The 24,600-nt window shown below is 41.1% G+C and overlaps 1 protein-coding gene across 4 annotated transcripts; it reads left to right on the top strand.

Moving 5' to 3' along the window:
* The first annotated feature begins 83 nt into the window (after window positions 1–83).
* Window positions 84–24,600, top strand: UPF1 (UPF1 RNA helicase and ATPase). 4 transcript variants are annotated; one of them, XM_030034038.2, is made up of 24 exons: window positions 84–720; window positions 7,740–7,882; window positions 8,314–8,403; window positions 8,966–9,133; window positions 10,004–10,184; window positions 10,775–10,936; window positions 11,603–11,687; window positions 11,869–11,967; window positions 12,179–12,287; window positions 13,143–13,302; window positions 13,417–13,535; window positions 13,811–13,975; window positions 14,204–14,318; window positions 14,514–14,657; window positions 15,111–15,324; window positions 15,542–15,659; window positions 17,294–17,450; window positions 18,431–18,573; window positions 19,285–19,459; window positions 20,170–20,251; window positions 20,774–20,935; window positions 21,279–21,496; window positions 21,960–22,082; window positions 22,202–24,600. In XM_030034038.2, the coding sequence occupies exons 1-23, from the start codon at window positions 496–498 to the stop codon at window positions 22,077–22,079; spliced, it is 3,354 nt and encodes a 1,117-aa protein (XP_029889898.1). In that variant the 5' UTR covers window positions 84–495; the 3' UTR covers window positions 22,080–22,082; window positions 22,202–24,600. The 4 variants fall into 4 exon arrangements, with proteins under 4 accessions (XP_029889898.1, XP_029889896.1, XP_029889897.1 ...); XM_030034036.2 differs by having other exon boundaries at window positions 12,170–12,287; XM_030034037.2 differs by having other exon boundaries at window positions 9,995–10,184.

The raw sequence follows: 24,600 nt of genomic DNA, 5'->3' as shown, positions 1-24,600 counted from the left end.
GCCTGCCCTCCCCAGGTGTGTGCGTGCTACGTCACCCCTCCCACGCGTACGGGGCGTGCTGGCGTCGTCGTCGTCGTCGTCCTCCTCCGTGCGCTCCGCGTCACCGCTCCTGGCCTGGCGCGCGGCGGCGGCGGCAGCAGCCGGACGGTTCCGCTCGTAGCGCCTCGGGGCTCGCTTCTCCGGCGGCGCCCGCCCGCCGCCTCCGGCCGCTTTTCTCCGCCGTTGGCTCCGGCCGCGTGGGATTCCCGATTCCCTCCCGCCCCCCCCCCCCCCCCCCATCCGGAGCGGGGCGGGCGGCGGGTTCGTTAGTGGCCGGCTCGCTCGCGCGGCCTGGTGCGCGCGGCGGATCCCGCCGCTCGCGTAGCGCGGGCGCCCGGGCTCCCTGAGGTGAGGCCCGGCCGGCTCGGGTGAGGAGAAGAGAGAAGAAGGGGGAGCGGGGTGGGGTGGGGTGGGGGGGAGCTGGGGAAGAACCGCTTCTCCTCGCCGACCGCCGCCATGAGCGTGGAGGCGTACGGCCCCAGTTCGCAGACCCTCACCTTCCTGGATACGGAGGAGGCCGAGCTGCTCGGCGCCGACACGCAGGGATCCGAGTTCGAGTTTACCGACTTCACTCTTCCCAGCCAAACCCAAACCCCGCCCGGGCCCGGGCAGGCGGGACCGGGACAGGGCCAAGGTCCCCCCGGAGCGGGTCAGGGACCGCCGGGACCGATCGAAGCACAGGTGAGTCCCCGGTCGGAGGCGGGGAGGGGGGGGAATATGGGGGGGGGGGGGGTCAGGGCGTCTCCGCCACCGGGGGGGGGGGGTCCGGAAGGGGCGGGCGGGCCCGGCCGTGGGGCCGGCGAGGGGAAGCCCTGGGCGGGCTGTGGGGTTGGGCCCTTTCCCCCCCCCTCCGCTCCTCCGCCTCCCTCCCCGGCAGCGCCGGACGGGGAAGTGGAAGCCGCGTGTGGCTGCTCGCCTGCCCCGTAGAGAGGAGGTTGTCGGCTCCGGAGCGGGCCCGGTAGCCGGGAGCTTTGCTTCTGCCCTGGAAATAGAGGGGGAGAGCGTTGAGGGTAACGCTTGAAGGCGGTTGTCCGCTGGTAAAGCCGGCGAGGTCCGCGGCTGTTACCGTGACAGTTGTGTCGTTTTTCGGTGCGGTGTTGAAGGAAGAAGTCGTAAATGCTTCTGGATGTCGTTTCAGGTTCTTTTTCTCTTTAAAAGAAATACGGCTATAGGTGGCACTTGGTTATCAAAAGTTGGGCGCTGAGGAAGTTCAGCGTTACTTTCTTTAATTTCTCTCTGACTAAAAGCAAAATATGCTTTCAATTTTTTAATTTTTTTTTTATTCTTACTTCTTTGCCACCTTTTCTGCGGCACGGTTGCTAGGCTCGTTTGTTTGGGGTTTGTATGGGAGTGACAGTCGATCTGGCCTGAGATTTGAGAGGCCTAGTTCCTCATAACTTAAAAACGGGTGATTTTATTTTTTTTTAATATGGTCTGTTGATGGTTGGTATGCACGTGACAATTGTATTTATTTCACAATTTACAAAAGAGAAAGTAAAGAAGGAACTAGGGTTATATGCTGACAAGTGAAGAAGTCTTGCAAATGAAGATACTATCTGTCACTGTGCTACATCTTGACTGTCTCTGTAGTAAAAACAAAACCCCTGAACTCTTCCACGTGTTTTAAAAAATCAAACTTTTTCTCCATTTAAAGATCATGGAATATTCTGCTAAATTTCATTGCATCTCTATAAATACTCATGTAGTCCCCTTCTTAACAGTTAAAGGTTTGTATGTTGTCTACGTTTTAAAGGATGATTTTAAAGAGGAGTTGAAATGCTTTAGGTAACTTTTTAATCCTGAACCAAACATAGTTTGAGTGGGCTTGATTTTTCCTTTTACTTGCAAAACCTGATGTATCAGGATCTGTAAATGATAAAGCTGTGGAAACAGAAGTGAGCAAACTGAAAACAGGCCAGCATGTCCAGGCGCTGAGAATCTACAGGTGTGCAGCACAGGACTGAAGGTGGTGGTATCCTGTCCGAGCCGTATAAGGTTTATCCGAGGACAAATTTGAATGACTTTCTTGTGCTTGAAAGTGCTCACCGTACAGCCTAGGCATAGCTGCCGTGCGGTGACTTGCTCCAGGTTAGTGTGTTTATGAGGCAGAATTAGCAACGTGACCCCATGGGCTGCATGTTTATTTTCTGTTTACTTTTACAGCTTTTGAATTTGGGTTTGGTAGACTTTATCCAGTTTGAGCACTGAGATATCAGAATTATTAAGCAGTGGTAGTAAAATCTTGTCTGTGTACAGCCAGACTATACAATGATTGATTAAAAAGACAGTTTTAGTAAAGTCTTAGTTTCTAAAGCTTTAATGGGTTGTGATCATTCCAGAACTCCTAGTAGAGAAAATGTGGCCAGAAGAAGAAGAAAAACCACCCCAAAATAAGCCTCATAAGCTAAAAGACCAGATGAGAGGATTAATTTGTCTTTTTTTTTTTTTGTCTAAACATGTTTGAAAAGCCTTTGAAGTGAAAACAAAAAAAAATATCTGGAGAGCACATTCAGGTACTAGTATGTCTATAACCATCTGTCCTGGCAAGAAGGAAGAGATTTTTTTTATTATTATTATAATTTTTTTTTAAACCGAGTGCATTTATGATGTTTCCGCAAACTCTTGTGGTCATCCTGATCCTCATTTATACTCTAGAAATTTAGGGTTTTTTGGGGGGGGGGGGGGGGAAAGGGAATGGACCTATTGCAACAGGAACTCTCAGAAGTGTAATAAGTATAGTGTCCTCCTGAGCTGAAGTACAGCAAAACCCAGATCCCTGGATCTGTTTAGACTTGTATGTTTCAATGGTCTCATGAGTGATAAGATCAGAAATTATGTATTTTTAAAGATTCTGGGGAAAATTTTGCTGCCTTCAACAAAAACTTGTTTTGTCTTTTGGCAGGGGATGTACTAAATAATAACTTCTAAGGCCCTAAAATGGATCACATACATTTTGCTTAATTAAAAGTTGTCACTGTGATTATAATTAAAGCTACTTGAATAAATAATCTTTATTTGAAGCTGATAAACATTGGAGGTATATACTTTTACTCTGCTGTTCCATATTCTGGTATCTTTTTAGTGTCCTAGCGTTTAAAAATATTAGCTGAGCAATACAGAGCACCTAATTTCTTAAGAAAATGTGATTGATTTAGGCAGTCTATAAGAGCTTCCTTTCCCAACGTATATTTAACTAATAGTTTAAGAGGATGTTGTTACAATTGATTAGTGTCCAGTTGACAAAAGATAGTGAGAGGTTAGTAGCGCAGAAGCAATGTCTACTGCTTTCTCTTCAGAAAACTGTATTTCCATTGTTTACAAGTGATTAAAATCAAACATAGGAATAGATATTTCTAAATATTTTAAGATAAATTCTCATTTCTGCCTTATTTTTTCATTCTTCCAGGCAAGGACTTAGTTTATGATGCTAGGAGGCAGTCACATGCTCAAGGAGTCTGTGATGGACAAGGCACATGGTGTTAATGTGTTAGCTAAGCTGTTTGAGTGGTTGAAGGAGGCTGGGTCAGCTATTAGATTTTTGGTCTAGACTATGGAGGCTGGATTTAATTTCCAGTTCTAACAAAGACTTTTTGTCTTAGCAAAATGACTTGCTCCTTGTTGCGCAGGTCCCCATGTGGAAATACAGCTTACTCCACAGTGCTTTGGAGGTGGTGTGCAGGTGAATGTTCTCAGTAATATCCCCTTCCTTATTTTGAAAGAGAAAGCAAATCAGTATAAGAGATTATAATAAGGTACTGTAAATAGTCTATAGCTTTAATGTAAACAATGTACAAACAACAAATAGTTGAATTACCCATGCAAGTCTGAAAGTGTGTATTTTTTTCTAAAGCATGAGGGAAAATTACCTGAATCAGGGCAGTGTGACTGGGTGTCCTGCGGCTACTGTGCAGTGTTGAAGTGCATTGCCATGACTGATTGGACTGCAGTCTTGTAATGAGTACTCCTAGCAAAATACCTACTTAACTGCAATTAGTTTTCTTGTTACAGCTTGAAATGTACCACTTTAAAGTAGAACTACATGAAGTGGATATAGCTGCATTCACCTGTGGATCAGCTACTGAGGTGGGTGGGGAGTATGTTAGGCAGAAGGACTGGGAAAGATTGAGATGACAATATTCTGTTACCTCTGATTTGGGGACTCACTCACATATGGTCAGGAGAAGCCACTACATCGTCTGATTTACCGTTCTGTAACTCTGTTCCCTGGACCTTTACTGTTGTCTCTTGAACAGTATTTTAGAGGCCAAAAAAGGAGCAAGGGAGGGACCAGTACCTTGGTGGTAGTTTCAGAGTGCCTCAGTGTTCAGATTGCTGTAGCTGTTAAACTTGCTGTGCCAGAAGTTTCAGTCAACACTTTTAAAATAGAGAAGCCCCCCCCCCCGGCTTATACAACAGTTGATGGTGCCAGATTTTTAATAATATGCACATAGGCTAACATCACAGTAGGTTTGAGAACAATAGTTGAGTCACTTCCTCATTGTGTGCCTGCCAAGGCCTAGTACTCGCTGCTGGATTTTCATAGTAACAGGTGACATCATTCCTGCCTAACTCTCTGAAAGGGTAGGAGCTCCCTGGGGTGTAACTAACAGTCACCTGGTGCAGAAGTACAAATAGCTTGCAGTTGTTGTAGTTTCTTGTTTTTCTGCCTTAAAAAAAAAAAAAAAAAAAAAAAAGCTTTACAACTTCATTACTGTTCAGCAATCCAATTTTTTATGAGCACCCAAAAAAAAATTTGATGAAACTTGTCAACTGATGTGTATAATAATGTATTATGGCTCTTTGGAATAGACAGATAGAGATGGACCTGTGATTGCCTGGTATTCGTGCTCCTAAGAAATTCAGATTAACTTAAGGCTTTGGCACTCCACCTGTCCCATGATCAGTTATAAGTTATCTTCATATTTTGTAAAAATGGCACTATCTAAAATGGATACTTATCTTCAGACATCTGTGGAGATGCTATTACACAGTGAGCTGATTGGATTTAGGTTCATCGTACTAATGGGTTATTGTATGCTACTGCAATTTCTTTGGTTTTTTTTCCTTTTTCCCCTTTGCTTCTTTTCACATTCTACACTGATGGTTCCTCTTGGCTGATCTTTCTATTAAAAGCCGGTACTTGGAGGTAACATCATGTTGTGGTTTAACCCCAGCCAGCAACTAAGCACCACGCAGCTGCTCACTCACTTCCCCCCCACCCAGTGGGATGGGGGAGAGACTTGGGCGGGGAGTAAAACTTGTGGGTTGGGATAAGAACAGTTTAATAGAATGGAAAGGAAGAAAATAATAATGACAGTAATAAAAGAATTGGAATATACAAAACAAGTGATGCACAATGCAGTTGCTTACCCCTCACTGACGGATGTCCAGTTAGCTCCTGAGCAGTGATTCCCCCTCCTGGCCAACTCCCCCTGGTTTATATACTGGGCATGATGTCACATGGTATGGAATATGCCTTTGGCCAGTTTGGGTCAGCTGTCCTGGCTGTGTCCTGTGCCAACTTCTTGTGCCCCTCCAGCCTTCTTGCTGGCTGGGCATGAGAAGCTGACAAATCCTTGACTTAGTCTAAATGCTGCTTAACACAGTGATGTTTTCAGTTGTTGCTATCAACATTCTTCTCATACTAAATCCAAAACTTAACACTATAGTGGCTACTAGAAAGAAAATTAACTCTATCCCAGCTGGGATAGAGTGAAACCAGGGCACATGAATAGAAAGTCATACCATTTAGACTGTCTTTTGCAAATGCACCTCATTTCATTTGAAGATAACGAAACAAAGTGCTATTGAGTCCAGTTCCTTACTGCTGAGGGCAAGTGTGAAGTGGCTTACACTTACTTTTAAATTTAACTCTTGCAATTGGCTGTTAAATTTCTACGTGCAATGCTGAAACTAGCTGGCATGGAATCTAAATGAGACTTTCAGAGAAGTAAGCTCGTTTTGATTTGCTTATGAGTTGCAGCTTTAAAATGCTACAGCAACTATTTTTATTAAATTTCTTTTAATAAAGATTTAGCATTCTTCTCACTGTGGACAGCTTTCTCATCTCTTGTCAAAGAATTAAGTTACAGATACCAGCTAAATTGTATTAAAAGTCTAAGTGCAAAAGAGTTATTAAAATACTGTCTTGATAGACAAAGGCCTTGAGTGATTCTTATGCTCCCATTGATTAGCGAGTTAAAACTTTCAGAAATAAGTGTTTATCTAACCTTGTCTAACCCCATACCTTTAGAAACAATTGGGGTTTTTAATACATCTGATGGTTTTGCTTTGACAGGGAAGCTACCTCACAGCACTTGTCCCAGATGTTTTCTTAATATTGTGCTAATCATTGCAGTCACTGTGGTCGCCCCTCTCCCACCTTTTTCCAGTCAAAGTTAATGTGGGTTATGGATGGTATGCTTATCCTCTTGGATTTTAGCGAGATCTTGCTAGACAGGTCAAAGAATCAAGTGATTGAGTGAACAGGGTTTTGGGGTGTGTGGGGATCTAGCCATCTTGGGGGTTCTTGACAGCTTCATGTTAAGATGCTGAAGCTTCCTGTGGCCGTTAGTCTGTAGAGATGCAGCAGTGGGATTAAACCCAAACACCTGTGAGGCCCAAGGGGCAACAGCTGCTCTAGCCATGCCAAAATCTGATTTGTGACATTCACACTTCTTGATGCTCCTTCCTGGTGGTAAACACACTGTACTCAGTATTGCCAAAAAGGAGTTATTTTTAACTTGAGAAGGACTTGGTGTGTAAAAATTGCTGACACAGCACCAAATGTTGCAGAACTTCATGGTTCTGGCAGTTAAGTGTATTGTCAGTGGAAAGAGCACACCTGTTCTGTGTGTGCTGTGTTAGCACACTTGATCTCTGAAGTGTGTTGCTCTGAAAACTTGAGCTGTGTTACTAGTTTTGATGGACTTTTACAGTTTTCTGGGATAAGTTAGGTATCATTTTTTAAAGGAAATCATATCATAGCAAAAACAAATTTAAAGTAATGCAATAGTGACTGTCATACCTGATGTATTTAAGTGTGTTTCTTTGATTGTAATATGGTTGGTACGTCTTGAACAAACAATACTGCCTGGAGAGTTAGACACTCTGCTGAAAACCAGTTTCTGTTATTTCTTGCACTATTGAATTTTTTTTTTCTAAATTAGGCTTATATGACAGCAGGTTTCTTGATTACCTGCTCTCTATTGTCCAAGTGTCATGAAGTCGTGCTTCTGATACCTTGGCAGAGGGAGAAACATTGATTTGGTGGATAGACAACAGCAGAAATGGGTGCGGAAAGTCCTATACAATAAAGAACCTGTTTTTGGCAGTAAAATGAAGGATGAAAAAACAATGTTTGATACTGCTGGAATTGTCTAAATGGAATTTCGTGTGTTGTGTAAGACTGTATGGAAAAATGTATTCTGCAGAAAAGCAATCTCCTTTTGTTAACTTTCTTCTACTTATCAGTTGTAGTGTAAATAATCCTGTAAAATAGGAGCTAATGAAGCAAATATTGATTATATAACTGGTATCTGAAACTGGTGTCTCAGCTCTTACCAGCATTTTTCTTTCCTTTTGAGATTTTCCAAATTAAACACAAGTTTTTGCTTTGAGGAGTAGGGGTTACTGTCTTTGGCTTTATGTTTCGGAGTCTGTGTTGATTGTGTAACTTAAGCACTGACCTCCTATTTCAGGTTAATGGACCTGATGGCATTCTACAGAATGGAGCTGTGGATGATAATGTGGCTAAAACCAGCCAGCTTCTGGCAGAATTGAATTTTGAAGAAGATGAAGAAGATACGTATTACACAAAGGATCTTCCTGTGCATGCTTGCAGGTAAGACCTGATCTTTGCCGCAGGCTTATTATTTCCAGAGGGCAGGAGCGCTTCGTGTGAGTGAAGGGTGTATGCTTAGAGGATTTTTTGGATTGTGAGAGCAAATTCCTTGGAGACATCTATGTACTGGTAGGAAGATAGTGCCCTCTGGTGAGTTCTTGTGTACGCTTACAGCTGCCAGGTCCAGCAGGTCTTTGACCTCCCTTGAGGAACAGAAGGCTAAGCCAACACAGAGATGGTAATGGTGGGAAGTGTTAAAATACTTGTGACTCAGAAGTTTACCTCGTATTTGATGCTTTTACCAACACTTGTGTTCCCTAATTTTCACTTTCCCTTATTTTTGTAGACTACTACGTAGTTTAAATCTTGTATTTGAATTTTCCTATAAGCAAGTACCTAATCACTTCCTGTTTTTTCATTTTTAATTCCAGTTACTGTGGTATCCATGACCCTGCTTGTGTGGTTTACTGTAACACCAGCAAAAAGTGGTTCTGTAACGGGCGTGGAAATACATCTGGCAGGTAAATGGTCAAATGATGGAAATAACAATGACAGTCTTGTTTTAGAATGTGTTTGTTTTGAAGTGGTATGATGGCTGTGACTTACATTTTGGTGATAATCGAAGTCCAGTGACTTAAATGTGAGCCTCCAACCTCCTCTTTAGCTTTTATGCTGTTACCAACTTAGACCTCGATCTCAGCAAAGCTTGAATCACTTCTGTGAAATGATCTTGCTGCTTCTTCCCTCATCCTGTGTTCCTGCAAAGCACAGTAGAACTGATGCTCTTGACCAATGGAGTTTTGGGAGGCTTCTTTCAATTAGCAGTAACATAAAAAGAATTTTTTAGGCATTCCTTATTCTTTCACACTCATCTACCCTAAAAACACTCATGCGCTGAGAAACCATTGAAACTGTGTTAGCAGTATCTTTGCTTGGATGAAAAGAGCAAGATCTTACCAATGTCTGCCACAGTGTAAATAGATTTTGTTTGTGTCTTTTAGTAACTGAGCTGATATATTAAGTTAGGACTAAATGTGATTTTCCTATTAACTTCATATAAATGTATGTCCTCTCTGGTTTCAGCCACATTGTTAATCATCTTGTGAGAGCAAAGTGCAAAGAGGTGACTCTCCATAAAGATGGACCTCTAGGAGAGACTGTCTTGGAATGTTATAACTGTGGATGTCGTAATGTGTTTCTCCTTGGCTTTATTCCAGCTAAGGCAGACTCTGTGGTTGTTTTGCTGTGCAGGTGAGAGAATGCCTTTGTTGGCATGTTTGTGTCAAGTCTGTTGCATAACCTTATTTCTAAAGGGCAAGGCTTGCTTTCATTTTGTACCAAAATATATTTTATACTCTAATTTGCCACCTTTTTTCCTTTAGGGGATTGTACAGACTTCGTGAATTGTATACAAGTAGATAATGCAATAAAGGGAAATCCTCTTATGCTAGGCAAATGTATTAGTTCTATAGAAAAGTATTTCTCCCAAATGAAACAGTCCTTAATGGAAGAAAGGTGTGTTTCTCCCTTTTTAAAGTGTGATTTTCAGTTTTGGAAGAGTAACAGATCAGTTCAGGAAATTACTCTGGAGCCCTGCTGGAGTAGTGACTCTATTACACAGTATGTTTTTCTGTCATCTCGTAGAATCATTTGAAGATGACAGTAAATTGGAAATTGTTCTCTGACAGGTTCTATCAGAAATCATGATTTTATAATTGCATGTATTTTAATTAAATGCTGTCACTTACCATGTATTTGACAGTAGGTGTGTTTCTATGGAATGAGTTCTTCTATTTGTTTAAACAACAGATCCCAAGTGTTTTCTGATATATTGTATGTGTGCATAGTCTCAATGGACTGTAACCACTTTCAAAGGTGAGTGTCATATTAAATATTTTGGATGCTGAAATTTTCTGTTCCAGAAACACCCAATAAATACAACTTACGATGCCAAGCCGTCCCAGTTTTGAAATGGCAAATATAGGAATTAAAAAAGAATTGGCCCAGCGGGTTAGGGTTGTTTTGTTTTTTCCTTTTAAATGAGATACTTGAGTTGTTCACATGGTAGACTTTCTTACACTTGTCTAATTTAAAATTTTTTTCAATATTTTGGTTGTGCAGGCAGCCATGTGCCAGTCAGAGCAGTTTAAAGGATATTAATTGGGACAGTTCACAGTGGCAGCCTCTTATCCAAGATCGCTGTTTCCTTTCGTGGCTGGTAAAGATTCCCTCTGAACAGGAACAGTTGAGAGCACGTCAGATTACGGCTCAACAGATTAACAAACTGGAAGAACTTTGGAAGGTATGTGCTGCTTCTCAAATTCCGGCTATGTTTTACCAAGTGCCAATTTTGTGGGTTTTATGAAGGAAGGGCAAGACTGTTTTAGCAACTGTATAAGGCAGGGAATTTACTCAAATCAGATGAGGTTTAAATCCTGCAGATTTGACAAGCAATGCAACTGGGAATTGATCAAAGGATTCAGGAGATCATTTATCAAAGTAGGAAACTTTCACCCTTAGGTTCTTCAGCTCTGTTCAAGTTGCACTGTCAGGCAATCTGGAAAAACATCTTTCCTTCCCTATATGAAGTCCTTCACTTGTTTCTGCTTTTTGTGAGGACTAGCTGAGCGGGGAACTGTTAGTCCACGCTTGGTATTCTGTTACTGCTTTTTGAGAGGTTTTTCTGTACATCCTTTAAAGCATAACAAATCTGACTGGATGTGAGTGACCATGACATATAATGTCTTGGTGTAGTTCTAACAGGTGGTTATACCTTGATATAACTTCCTGTAGTAGTAAAACACAGTATTGGTAGTCCTGTTGCACAGTGAGAGATTGTCACTTGTCTGTACTTAAAACTTTGAAACAAAACATTTGTGCTTTAAATTCTAGGAAAATCCATCTGCAACCCTAGAGGACTTAGAAAAGCCTGGTGTTGATGAAGAACCACAGCATGTCCTGCTTAGATATGAAGATGCTTATCAATACCAAAATATATTTGGTCCTCTAGTCAAGCTTGAGGCAGACTATGACAAGAAACTCAAGGAGTCTCAGGTAATATGCTTGAAATATGCCTGTTTGAGGAGGCTTCTGACCAGTTCTCTGGTATCAAACACATGGTCACTGTTAACAGCATAGAAGGATGGCTCAAGTGAAATAAATGTCTTAATTACAGTACTACTACATCGCAGTAGTTACAGTAGTAATGATGATGTTTGACAGCAGGAAGAGGAAAGAAAAATCCTCAAACAGAGGTTTTAAAAAAGAGCTCCAAACACTTGCGAACTTCCATCTTTTCTGTGTTCAAAGTTTATCTTTCCAAGAACCATATTCTATTGTAGAACCGTGCAACTTGGCCACCTTCTTTTATGTTATCCTCATAACCTGCAGTTACCTTTGTCAGTCAGAGTTTCCAATCAAACTTGAATTATATGGGGTCATGCAAGCACTTAGTGAGTGTTTTAAAGGCGGGGGGAGAGAATAAAGCAGGTGGTGATTAGGATTTTGTTTCTCATTAACTAACTCTTGTAGAACACAATTATCTTCTGCAGATGATGTGAACTCAGTCCATAAGAATAAATACAGATATTTGTCTATACAGTGATATTGAACAGCAAGTTTTGTGCTTCTCCACTATTTTGAAGTATAGGACAGTGAGGACCCTGGTAGTTGGCAAACTGCTCTTTAAGAACATAATAGATGCCTTTTCTTTGCCATTAGACCCAAGATAACATCACAGTCAGATGGGACCTGGGCTTGAACAAGAAAAGAATTGCTTATTTCACTTTGCCAAAGACTGATTCAGGTAATGACAGCTTGATTGTATGTTTTGTCTGGGTTTTTTTTATGCCTGGTGAATAACATCAGTGTTTAAAGAACTGTGATGATCTGGCCTGGGATATAAGATAGTACTGTAAGTGTTTTGTGTTGGGGGATGATTGTTCATTGGTGAACATTTTTAAGAGCATTTTTTCCTTCCTTTGTAGATATGCGTCTTATGCAAGGAGATGAGATCTGCTTGAGGTATAAAGGAGACCTGGCCCCTTTATGGAAAGGAATTGGTCATGTTATCAAAGTTCCTGATAGTATCCTTTACTTAGTGAGCCTTCAGGAAGGCTTAATCCAAGGTTGAAGTCTCTCCAAAAAATCAGTAAACGTGTACAAAAGTAATTTTGAGATAATTTTAATTTGTCGTGGGGATCTGCTAGAAAAAAAACACCCAAAACCAAAAATCAAAATTGGGAAAAATAAAATTCAAATTTTTGCTATAGATTACTACTTAACGAGGTTCTACAGATTATGGTGATGAGATAGCCATTGAACTGAGGAGCAGCGTTGGAGCGCCTGTGGAAGTTACTCATAACTTCCAAGTAGATTTTGTATGGAAGTCTACTTCATTTGACAGGTATTGAGAAAGCACTTCAAAACTTGGCAGATAGCGGGTGCAGTTGGTGTATATATCTTCCTTTACCTTCAGTGAGAATTTTTGAACAAGAAAAGCTGTATTGTTTCATGACACCAGCAATCAGAAATCTGAGTGTGCCCAATGTATCAAGTCTATGAACAAGTGATATCTGGTTCATAGAGCAACAGGCCTAACTTTTACTAGAAATAGAATTAACCTGAATGCCATCAAATTGTCGATTTTTCTCATTTTGAAGGCACATCTGAGGTTTGTTGCAAATACATCAGGGAGGGAAATTTACCTTATGTTTAGTAATACTTGGAATATAGGAAGAACAACTGTTTTGTAGTTCAGCTTCCTGAACACTGGTCCATCATGAAGTGCTCTCTGATTTTAGTTGGCATTCCTAAACTTTGAATTGCTTTAACTAGCTGAAATTTCAAGACACTTGAATCAGTTGTGAGGTCAATAGACTTCAGATATGCCTGTACTGCATTTTGTAAGATAGGAGTTTGTTTATTATCCTGAAAGAGATACACTGAGTACAAATTTTCTTCCAATCTTGCACCTAAAATTACTATTGCAGATTCTGTCAAAGGCTGATGTTTCTCTACAGGTTTTTTCTGGTTATAATACTTCGTAGTATTCACATGGGGAAAAACAAGATCCGTGTTCTCGGAGTCTAATTTTTGTCTCTTAATTCTGTTAGTGTTCTACATTGTTCTCTTGTCCCAAGGTATATTTTAATTTGTGCCTGATGTGTGATTAACCTTTGTGTAGGACACTTGTGGATAATTGTATTTGAGGTCATACTGATTTTTTTTTTTTTCCCCCTCTGTCCTTCCCTCATTTCAGAATGCAGAGTGCTTTAAAAACATTTGCTGTGGATGAGACTTCAGTGTCTGGGTACATCTATCACAAACTGTTAGGTCATGAGGTAGAAGATGTAATTATTAAATGCCAGTTGCCAAAGCGCTTTACAGCACAAGGACTTCCTGATCTCAACCATTCTCAGGTAACCTCATCTCCTTTTTACTACACACAAAGAATATGATAAAGGATGTACGAATAGAGGTTGTAACTTCTTATGCATTGAATGCTAAATAGCAATAAAAAATTTTTTTAATAGGTTTATGCTGTGAAAACTGTCCTGCAGCGTCCTCTGAGCCTTATTCAGGGTCCCCCTGGTACCGGAAAAACAGTGACATCAGCCACAATCGTCTATCATCTGGCTAGACAGGGCAATGGGTAAGAACTATTCTCTCTAAGTCTTTATGTGTGAGGCTACTTTATTAATGGTTGAAGAATCAACTTGATTTAAAAAATCAAAATAACTTGTATCATTGAACTAAAGGTTTTCTAGAAGTATGTTTTTCTGGGAAGACTTGTGCTTATTTCGAAAAATATTCTTCCCCAGCATATTTTTTAGGGGACGTGTGTTGTAACACATGATTTTATTACAAGTCTAGTGGAAAAAAGTATACAGCTCATTGAGACTTACTTTTTGCTTAATCTTTTTCAAGGCCTGTGTTAGTCTGTGCTCCGAGTAATATAGCTGTAGATCAGTTGACTGAGAAGATCCATCAAACTGGACTGAAAGTGGTTCGTCTGTGTGCTAAAAGTCGTGAGGCAATTGACTCTCCTGTATCCTTCTTGGCATTGCATAACCAGATCAGAAACATGGATAGGTAAGAAATGGTTGAGGGGGGAAGGGGAATGAAAAAACCAACTTAAGTATTGTGATGGACACAACTGACTAACTGTGTAACAATGACAGCATGTATTTGCTTGATGTGATAACTTTTTTGGTTCTATACATGTGTCATTTAGTTTTACAAATGAATTCCAATCTAATCCTACCAAGTTGTTAATTAAGCCGTAAAGCAAAATTCCTTTTTTTTTTTGGTTTTTCCCAGCATGCCAGAGCTTCAGAAACTGCAGCAGCTTAAAGATGAAACTGGAGAACTGTCATCTGCTGATGAGAAACGTTACCGTGCACTGAAACGAACAGCAGAGCGTGAATTACTTATGGTAAGGTTCCATTGGGTCTTGCAGCTTAAATAATTGCCTTCTCCCACTTGAGGCTTAATTGCAATTTGCTGGTGGAGATCAGAGTACAATTTAACTTTTGGGGGGATTCCTGGAATGGTATTGAATACTCTTCCCTGTAGAAATATTGTCTGTTGATATCCTACTTGATTAATTTCAGTTTCATTTCTGTCTCAGAATGCAGATGTGATCTGTTGCACATGTGTGGGAGCTGGTGATCCAAGACTTGCAAAAATGCAGTTCCGCTCCATTCTGATTGATGAAAGCACACAGGCTACTGAGCCAGAGTGCATGGTGCCAGTTGTCCTGGGAGCAAAACAGGTAGGAGCCATTGGATTTCTTCAAAGAAAATTTCATTAAAGAAAGAGTTTATAAATAGAGGAAGTAGCATCAAGCAGTAACATTCACAGTATAGGCATGCAGGGGTACAAAATCCTTTCCTTTTATGGAAAATGCTTCATAATATAGATCTAAATTACTTTATTTTGTGTTAGTCCTGTTAGTTTTCTGTTTCCATGGCATAATCTTTGCCTAGAACATGTTGGTCCTGCTGGAACAATCTGGAGACTGAGTAAGATTTTATTCAGAAATTATGAGCTGAAAAGCTAGTTGACACTAAAAGTTTATAAGCCTTAGATTAGATCTGAAGCTTCTTACAAGTCAGACTGATTAGTTCCTAATATATTTTATAGTAGGATATTGCTATTGTTTCTAGCTATTGGGCAAGTTTCAGAAAACAAAAACTTAGATATCTACAAACTTTCTTTTCCACAGCTTATTCTTGTGGGTGACCACTGCCAGCTTGGTCCTGTTGTGATGTGTAAAAAAGCTGCAAAGGCTGGCCTATCTCAGTCTCTCTTCGAGAGGCTTGTGGTGCTTGGGATTCGTCCGATTCGCCTGCAAGTGCAGTATCGCATGCATCCTGCACTTAGTGCTTTTCCATCCAATATCTTCTATGAGGGTTCACTCCAGAATGGTGTTACTGCAGGTAAGCAAGAATAGTACTCCTGCAAATTACTTTCTTTGCCATTCATTAAGGATCAAAGGAAGGATTCTTTAATCTAGATGAGTTTGTTAATACATTAGCTAAAAAAGAGAATTGCCACTGCACTTACTTCTGAGTCTTTAAGGTGCTTTGATATGAAAGTGAGTGTTCTTGCTAGTTAAGCAGTGCTAACTTTTTTTACTGTTTTTGTGCTCTTCAGCGGACCGTGTGAAAAAAGGGTTTGATTTCCAGTGGCCACAGCCAGATAAGCCAATGTTTTTCTATGTTACACAAGGACAGGAGGAAATTGCCAGCTCAGGCACCTCTTACTTAAACAGGTAAACAAAATTCAACACTGAGGTATAAAATTACACTGGGACGAAGTATTTTTAAATATCTCAAATGTAAGGGAGATTGTTAAATGAAACTATTAATAATCCTGTGACACCCCTTGGAGACAGTCACAATTAAATGAAGTCAAGGGAAAGTGCAGTATACAATTCCCGCTGCAGACCAAATATCTTGGCATTTCTCTATCCTTCAGAATCTCTGCAACAAAATTCATGGTATTCTTTAGTCACTGTGACTTGTGGTGCCTTGCAATGTGAATGAAGGCATAAGAGCTAAATAAAGGGCTTGTGTTTTTGAAGAAGAGCTACTTTCTGTTTCTGTGCAGCGTGGTATCTGTACTTCAAATGAGCCAACCCACAGACCTCAGATGTGTTGTGTGCTGGGATACAGTACTTCAGTGCTATTGATTCTTGTGTTCTGCAGTAGTTCTTCTAAATTAATAAAATGCTGTTTCCTATTAACAGCTATGATTGAAATTGCTTGTATGCTTTTTTTTTAAATAAAAGCTGCCATCAAGGATAGTGCAGACTGAGCTGCATTTCAGACTTGATTTGCCCTAGGCTCGCTTTACAGTAAACAAAGAGAAAAAGGCATCTCCAGAGGGAGCAGTTCAGATCTTAAGTGTGTTTGAATTGTTCTGTGGAGGCGCGTGTTTTCCTTCACTGGTATTATAAGGAGCACGGGACAATTAAGTGCCTAATATGTTGGATGAATTTGGGCCAGCAAGTAAACTGACTGCAGTTGCAGCAGGAAATACTGATGAAGTTGCATTTTTGAAGCCAGAATTCCAATAGCTTCTGAAGCAGAGTCCTAAGTCTTAGATTTTGGTGGGAGTGTGAAAGGGAGGGGATTTCAAATTTCTTTTTTGTATCCCTTTTTTCTGCACATTCCAACTTCTTTTTGAAGGAATGAGCCTAAAACACTTTGCTCCTCTTGGTTGTATGCATTCGTTCATGTGCCTGGAAGGGAAACCAGACCAACTTATGAAAAATATCTGCTGTGATATTTTTAATCTCAGTCTGTTTCATGAACAGCATGTGCAAGACTGCTGAATGCAGCAAGCCAGATTGTGCACAAACAAATGGCATGATAGTTGGCTGACAGGGAGATTGGCATTAAAAACATTCTATATTTAAAACTTTAAGATAAAGCAACTGAAGGATCTGTTTGCACAGCAGGCTGGAACATTTTTAATGATCTCGCTCATAAAAGTACACGTGTACATTTAGCTCTACTAAGAAGTTCCATTCGGAATGATGGCCACCATGAATTTTGCTATTCCAGGAAGTCTAGTTGTGTAGTTCTGAGGTATATGTAAGGAGAAATTTCTGTGTCATTCTGAGACCTTTTTTTGAGATGTTGGCTTTTGCCCATATTCGTCTGGCTGTGAATATCTGTGTATGGCCTAAGTTAAGAGGTGGTAGTGGTGAATGTTCCTGCAAAGCTTAAGCCGAATTAATCTGAGTGCTTGAACAGTCTAAAATTGATCTTTTTCTTGAAGTAGCCTTTCTGACAAAACACTAGCAAGGCATATATGTTCAAGTTTTTTAGACCCGTTAACTTGCAAAAAGTTAGCCCTAATGCCTTGGTTCTCCTTAGATAAACAAATCTGTCTTTCTAGGACGGAAGCTGCCAATGTGGAAAAGATAACTACAAAGCTATTGAAAGCTGGTGCCAAACCAGATCAGATTGGCATTATTACACCTTATGAAGGTCAACGATCCTATCTGGTGCAGTACATGCAATTCAGTGGTTCCTTGCATACAAAGCTCTACCAGGTATGGAGTCATTGCACAAATGAGAACACTTGGATGCGGAGAAGCTAGAAAAGTCAGATATTGTGAAACTTCACAATGTTTTCATTTTTAGTCTGGCTTCTTAGGCATCAGTCTGTGTTTATTCTTCAGTAATTTTTTAGTTTAGCTGATTGTGGTTAAAATAGACCAGGGAGAAGAGTTTAGGCAATATCAAATGCCAGTAAGTGTCAGGGGAGCAGTTGGCCAGATAAAAGAGAAAGCCCTGTTGAGGTCTCTGTTGAAAGGAAGGCTTCAGTGAGTCCGTCATCTGAGGACTCATTGAGGCACAGAAGGGAGAGGTCATGAGTGCTTCAGCTGTGGAAAAGCTTTAGCTTGTATCTTAGATAAAAGCATCATGCCAAGAGACATGCAGGAAACCAAGCTCCATAAATTCTGATGGTCATACTATTTATTTGCTGGAATTCTTCTACCAAACATTAAAATCTGTTGCTACAAACAAGATGGTTGTATGTTTAATATAGTCTGTTTTGCAATATTGAGAACTTGGTCAGTGTTTTCACTGAAGGAAAACTTGGTGGAAATACTCTTACTTCTGCCAGGAATGATCTGTCCCTCTGATTCAGGTTTCTCGGTAGCTGGGAGCAGCAATGCTAATTTGGACCTGTCTTACTACGAGGTTTTGGAATAGTCAGAAGTCTTTTTGGCAACATACCTAGAAAAGGGATGCTTTCCATAGTGCAAATGCCAGTTTTAGGGAAATATGAGAATCATAAAGCAGTGAACATAAAAGTAATTTGTCCTAAACTGAGACTGTCTGTTCTCCTTTAGGGAAACTATTTAGTGACCAGTGGAATTACCAAATCATTCGTCATTAGAAAAATAAGATTTTTGTCAAATGATTGGAACTGCTAGTGCATGGCCAATGCATTTTGTAATGCCTGTTGGTAGCGTAGCTGTTTTGCACTGTGCTTCCGTGATTTACATGTTTTCCTCTGTTTCAGGAAGTGGAAATTGCAAGTGTGGATGCCTTCCAGGGCCGAGAGAAGGACTTTATTATCCTTTCTTGTGTGAGGGCCAATGAACACCAAGGAATAGGGTTTCTGAATGACCCCAGGCGTCTTAACGTAGCTCTTACAAGAGCAAGGTAAAGTAAAATTGGGCAAATTTTTCTATTCTAGAGCCCTAATTCGGTCTGCTAAAGCATCGATACAGTCTGACTAACAAAAGGTCTGTGTTTTATGGGTAGTGGGCCCATTCCCTGCTGCACCTGGTTTAAGGAAGCCTTGAATGATTTCCCCATTCCCTACAATTTACAAGAGCAATCTCAACCTAATCAGTGTTACCATTTGGCATCAGTAGTTTGCAGAAGCTGCTGTGTTGTTCCCCTTTGTTTGCAGGACAGAAGTCTTCCCTTCATCTGCTGCTTCATCCTTTCCAGCAACCTTTTTTTACCATTTTGCTTCTCTTAATGGATTTGATTACTGAGAAGGGTAATGTGGAATCAACACTATGTTGGTTGGTTTCCTTGGTTTCTGCAAGCTTTCAAACCAATACAGGGTGGTGGTTGGTTGAGTACACTGATGTGTTTGGCAAGCCTGCAAAAGGAAGCTTGTGATGATTGAGAAACTGGCTGCAGCAATCTCTTTTCAAGTGTTTTGTCATACTACAGAAATCATCTGCTGTAAACAAAACAATTCTCAGGGTCTCCTAAACCTACCATCATGGACTTCTGTTAGGTGCCTTGATTTACTGTAAAAGAGATAGACTTTGAGGCTGTTCTGACATTAAAAATACAGCCATGTTACATATTACTCAAAGTTACTTTCAGTTTTTCTGTTTGTCTGTTGTTGTACAGGTATGGAGTAATTATTGTTGGGAACCCAAAAGCACTGTCTAAACAACCACTTTGGAATCACCTGCTGAATTACTACAAGGAGCAGAAGGTTCTGGTGGAGGGACCACTGAATAATCTCCGGGAAAGCCTTATGCAGTTCAGCAAGCCCCGGAAACTTGTCAATACCATCAACCCAGTAAGTTGACCTCTCCTGTCTCTCAGGTGTTTGTGGTGTGAAGCAATTGGGGGTTGATTGATCAACTATAAATGGATGGAATAAACAGTCACCCACATAGCCTCACGCACCCACAACTTTCCATTTTTGTTGCTTAGTTAATGCAGTGTGACCCAATTAAGTTGCTGCTTCAGCTGTTTCTAAGTTGAGTGCTTGTAGAAAAGCCTTTTTTGGTGCTTTTTTTATTGCTCTTTATTTACTGCAGAATTTTATGAGGGTGTAACTTCTGAGGTGAATGAAACAAAGTAACTGTTTTGTGTAGAAATGGCAAGCTCATTAGGCGTGTGTACTTAATAGCATTGTACTCTGATCCTCAACCTGCAAGTTTTATACTTAGTCCTTTAAGTAGTTATTGGGGAGAGAAGGTTGTCAGCTATCACAGAAGGACAGTGGTAGGAATAGAGCAAGGGGAGAACTATCATCAGAACCTCAAAATAGACTGAAAATTCACCAAATGTTTCACAATTTGAGATAGGCTGCCTGTAGAATCTTTATTACTTTATTTTGTTGTCATGATGTAGTTGAAATGGTAGTTGCATGTTTTCCAGCACTTGTAAAGTATGCATGATCTGTGGAGTTTTACTGGATTTTTACCCGAAATAACTTACACTGAAGCTGCAGTGCAAAGTTTTCTATGCAAAGGCTTTGTCTAACTCCTATAATGCTTCCAGGGTGCCCGTTTCATGACTACTGCCATGTATGATGCACGTGAGGCTATTATTCCAGGATCTGTCTATGACCGGAGCAGTCAAGGTAAAGGAAGCTATCAAAATTAACACCTTTATAGATTTACTTTTTTTCCCCAACTAGTCCTTGGGGTGTGGTATCTTACAGACATCAAACTTTTAAATGCTTGAAGAGCCACTACAGAAAAATATGGGATTTAAGAACTGAAGATGTTCGTGATGTGCCTGGATTTTGCTCTCTGTATATAGAAGCCCCTGCAGTCTAATGTGATGTCTGCAGAGCAAATGAAAAATGAGGGGGAAAAGGGAGTGTGTGTAAGCATTTCAGGAATCTTAGATGGTGCTGTAAAAGGGTAACTCTGTAGGGATGAGCATGTGTTAGATGAGTCTCTGGCATTTTCAAGTGTGGAATAAATGGTGAACTAGAAATATTGGTGGTCCTTGGAAGTGGTAGGCTTGTCCTTTCAATTTTTGGTCCTGATTTATCCTGCTCACAAGTCCTCCCAGTACTGTTAAAAGCAGGAATGTTAATTGACTTTTAAATATTCGGGATGCCTGAAATCACTGTGGCTTTTCCTCCCCTCCCCAGGGCGCCCATCCAACATGTACTTCCAAACCCATGACCAGATCGGGATGATCAGTGCTGGCCCCAGCCATGTCGCTGCTATGAACATTCCTATCCCTTTCAACCTTGTGATGCCACCAATGCCACCACCGGGATACTTTGGCCAGGCTAACGGACCAGCCGCAGGTATGGGGGCAAGGGTAAAGCGGTATAAAAGCCATGTTTTAGGTCTGAAGTCGAAGAATGGCTTTTGTTACTCTCACAGCAGTGCTGACGAGAGTAGACGTGCTTCAGTAATAAGTCTTAGTTGTATGGAGTACAAACCCAACAGCACTGCAGCCTCCAGTGAGTGTCCCTTTGCTATGCCTACGCTGGTGGTTCTGCCTTTTGATTTCTCTGCACCTGCTATGTTGAGTACATATAAAATGTTGCCTCTTGCGAGTGATCCAAGTCTTTATAGAAACAGTTAATTCTCATGTGTTGTATGTGTCAGACTTCTCACTGTTGGTTGGGATAAACGCTTTTCCAGGACGTGGGGCGCCAAAAGGGAAGACTGGTCGTGGTGGGCGCCAGAAAAATCGTTTTGGGATTCCTGGAACTAGTCAGTCAAACCTTCCAAATAGTCAAGCGAGCCAAGATGTGGTGTCCCAGCCTTTCTCCCAGGGTCCACTGACTCAGGGGTATATCTCCATGAGTCAGCCATCACAGATGAGTCAGCCTGGGCTCTCCCAACCAGAATTATCACAGGTAAGCAGAATTTTGATGTGTAGTCTGCTGTTTTTCCTGGGTTTTGTGTCGGTGATCTGTGTGTATGCACATCCTTGTTTCCTAGTACTGAGGAAAACGGAAACTAAAACCATTTTCAATGACAGCCACAGCATTTCATACTCCTCCACTTGGTGGACTCTCTAAGTACACTCAGGCATAGAAGTGAAATGCTACATGTATAGACTTCAACTTGAGCTGTAACTTTGAACTGCTTGCGTATTCAATAGCCAGCTATTGCAAAAACGTTTGTATTTGTGGAAATTCTGCAGCAAAAAGAGTAGATTTTTAAAAAAATAAAACACAACCAAACAAAAAAAAACCCCCAACAAAACAAAACCTCTCAGACTTTATCATTAATCATGGCTGCCAGGTATTCTGCTTTGTAAGGGAGCACTTGAACTTGATAATGAGTTAGAGGCTTAACACACACTTTCATTTTCAGGACAGTTACCTTGGTGATGAGTTTAAATCTCAGATTGACGTGGCGCTGTCACAGGACTCTACTTACCAGGGTGAACGTGCATATCAACATGGTGGAGTGACGGGACTGTCACAGTATTAGAGTGTAAGGCACTTGAGGTTCACTCCTCTGCTTCTTACTCCCTGATTTAAGTTCATGAACACAGTGTTTGCCTTAAGAGTGATATCCCTAATGCAACTGTTGTTTTGCTTTCTTGCTTTCAGGTTGAGGAAGAAGAGCTAAGCTTGTGTGGAGCTTAGTTCATCAGCATTTTATTCTGGGTAATAAAAAAAATAAAATAAAATGGATACCTGTTTTCCACTGCTAAAACTGAAGCACCACTGTGTGAGAGCAACAGGAGAAAGAAACCAACCAACGGAGAGGAGAGAGAGAGAAAGGAGCGCGCGCGAGAGAGCCCACTGCTAGCTCACTGAGACAAGGAGACTGACCGGAGAGGAGAGAGAGCACTGAAGGACTGGCTGGCGCCTCACTGGGAAGGCAACTCACCCTGAAATGAGTGGTCAGCTGAGTCCCTGCTCCCCCAGTCAAACAAGCTCGAGAGAAGGGCCTTAAGCAGGTTTCACTTCATTCCATACTTCTCTTTGCGAGCAGGGCATTACTTTTCAGAGCAGATGGGGAGAGGAAAACCCTCATCTCAGAGTTGTTCTCGTTTTAAAGGGGTACTATATTTTAGCAGTAACTGTTTACATTTTAGAAGCAGAGTATCTGAGAGAGAGAGAGTTCCTGACTTAAGTGACAGCAAGCCAAGCAGAAATCCAGCGGAACATAGCTGATGCTCAACTCTGAGATGCAGGTTTTGTTGTCCAACACTGGCTCTGAAATCCTAGTGTCATCGTGTCGCCCACATTCTGAACGGGTCTTTCGTGACAAGGTGGTTTTAAAGAGATTCTTTCAAAGGAGCACTGAATTTTTAGAAGTTTGTCTCTGAATTCTTAGTGGTGGACCTGGGAGATCCTTGTTCTGAGAAGCTTACAAAAAGTTTAAAACAAAACTAAATTAGAGCACCAACCTTGAGAACTTTCAGTGTGATTTAAAGTTGCAGCAATCAGCCTCTTCTTCCTACATTGGATAGCAGTTAGAGTGAAAGGAGCCTGCGCGCTCGAGCAGGAGGAGGGTTTCAAAGTGTTTTCTGTATGCTTTAATTGGCTACTGTCTGGACTCTACTCTGTGAAAAACAAGCCTTTCTGTAAGATGAACTTTGCGCTTGAAAGGGGATGGGTTCCTGTGCCCTTCGGCCCTGGAGGAAAAGATGCTAACAAACAGGCCTGCTTTACTCACTCCCTCAGATCTGGGGAAGAAGTAGTGGAAACTGGGGATTATATTGGTTTTGAAGTAAAGACTACAATGTTACCGAAGCAGGTTGGAAAAATGGACAAAGCAGGCAGTTGTTGGAAGGTGGCCTCTGATAGCTGGGTATAATTAGAGATAATGGGTTAGGCTTTTGTGTGGCTTCTTCGGTGATTAATGCAGATAGCTGAAAGATTCAGGTGTTGAAAACCAAACCCGGAGCCTATTTTTCAGGTAGTGGACACGGCTGTGCCATCAATGCTGGCTTGAGAAATAGCTGGAAGTCAAAACTGAAAACAGCACATAAGAGAAGCCATCCAATTTCTAAGTTGTACCCATGTCTTAAATAAGTCATATGGGAACACTGGGAGCATTTTATTTCTGTCTAAACCTTTTTAGAAACAGCGCAGAGAATTTAAAATTCCTACAGACCCATTTTTATCAGATCCCTAAATTAGACTAACCTCTACCTCCTAATTGGCAAAGAACAGTAGAGTGTGATTCACTAACCTAGGTGTTTTTAAAGTTTGAATTAAGTTAGCTTTATACTCAAAGGGCTCCAAGTGTTTCTAGTCTTTTTTTTGGGGGAACTCAAAATACCTCTCATATGAATGTACTTAAATGACGTAAAACCCACTTTTTGTAACTGGGGGGGAAAGCCCTTTCATTACTGTCCTTTCTGTAGATTGTTGACCCGCTTTCATAACCTGTATTTGCTGTAGTTTTTCAAGAGTGTCTCTCCCCCAGTGCAGACCTGGTGTAGCATACCCACAAACTGTGAGTAGTGTGCACATAAACATGGAACAGGTGTTCAAAATTTTTGTTCAGTCCTGCAGTGAACATAGTTCAAGAACTGCAAAAGAAACTTTCCAGAAATGAAAACCATTCTTTTCTCATAAAAAGCCTCCAGAGTTTAGACTTCTAAAATGTGAAAGAATGGAGACACAGGCCACCTTCCTTCCTTGTAAGATGGACTGTTTTATTTATTAACATTGCCGAAGGGCTTTTTAATTTTTTTCCTTCTGTAGGCTGCGTAGTTGCATAGACTTTTCCGATAGGTTTAAGCTGTAACCCTCTGTGCAATGCAATCCATTGAGTAATGTAACCCCCTCCTCTCCCCTCACCCCCTTTATTTCACTGATGGGAATGCTTGCCTCTGCTTTGTGCTGGTTTTTTCCTTTGTAGCAGTTACTCTGAGTTTTATAAATCCAGACATCAGTGCTAGCACGGTGTTACTCTTTTTTGATTTTGTCTCAGTTTGTTTTAAACCTGTTTGTCATCAATAAAAATATTAATAAACAGCTCTTGCATTCAA

Source organism: Aquila chrysaetos, chromosome 12 (genome assembly GCF_900496995.4).
Source record: "Aquila chrysaetos chrysaetos chromosome 12, bAquChr1.4, whole genome shotgun sequence".
NCBI classification, from domain to species: Eukaryota; Metazoa; Chordata; class Aves; order Accipitriformes; family Accipitridae; genus Aquila; species Aquila chrysaetos.
The sequence above is the reverse complement of the archived record's forward strand: the minus strand, read 5'-3'. Positions and strand labels throughout refer to the sequence as shown.

What these genes read in the sequence shown, in the direction of transcription:
- UPF1 (XM_030034035.2), top strand. Translation starts at nt 496, where the DNA reads ATGAGCGTGGAGGCGTACGGCCCCAGTTCGCAGACCCTCACCTTCCTG. An exon ending in TTGTCCTGGGAGCAAAACAG is followed by an intron (nt 14,658 to 15,110) that starts GTAGGAGCCATT and finishes TCTTTTCCACAG; the next exon opens with CTTATTCTTGTGGGTGACCA. An exon ending in GGCACCTCTTACTTAAACAG is followed by an intron (nt 15,660 to 17,293) that starts GTAAACAAAATT and finishes CTGTCTTTCTAG; the next exon opens with GACGGAAGCTGCCAATGTGG.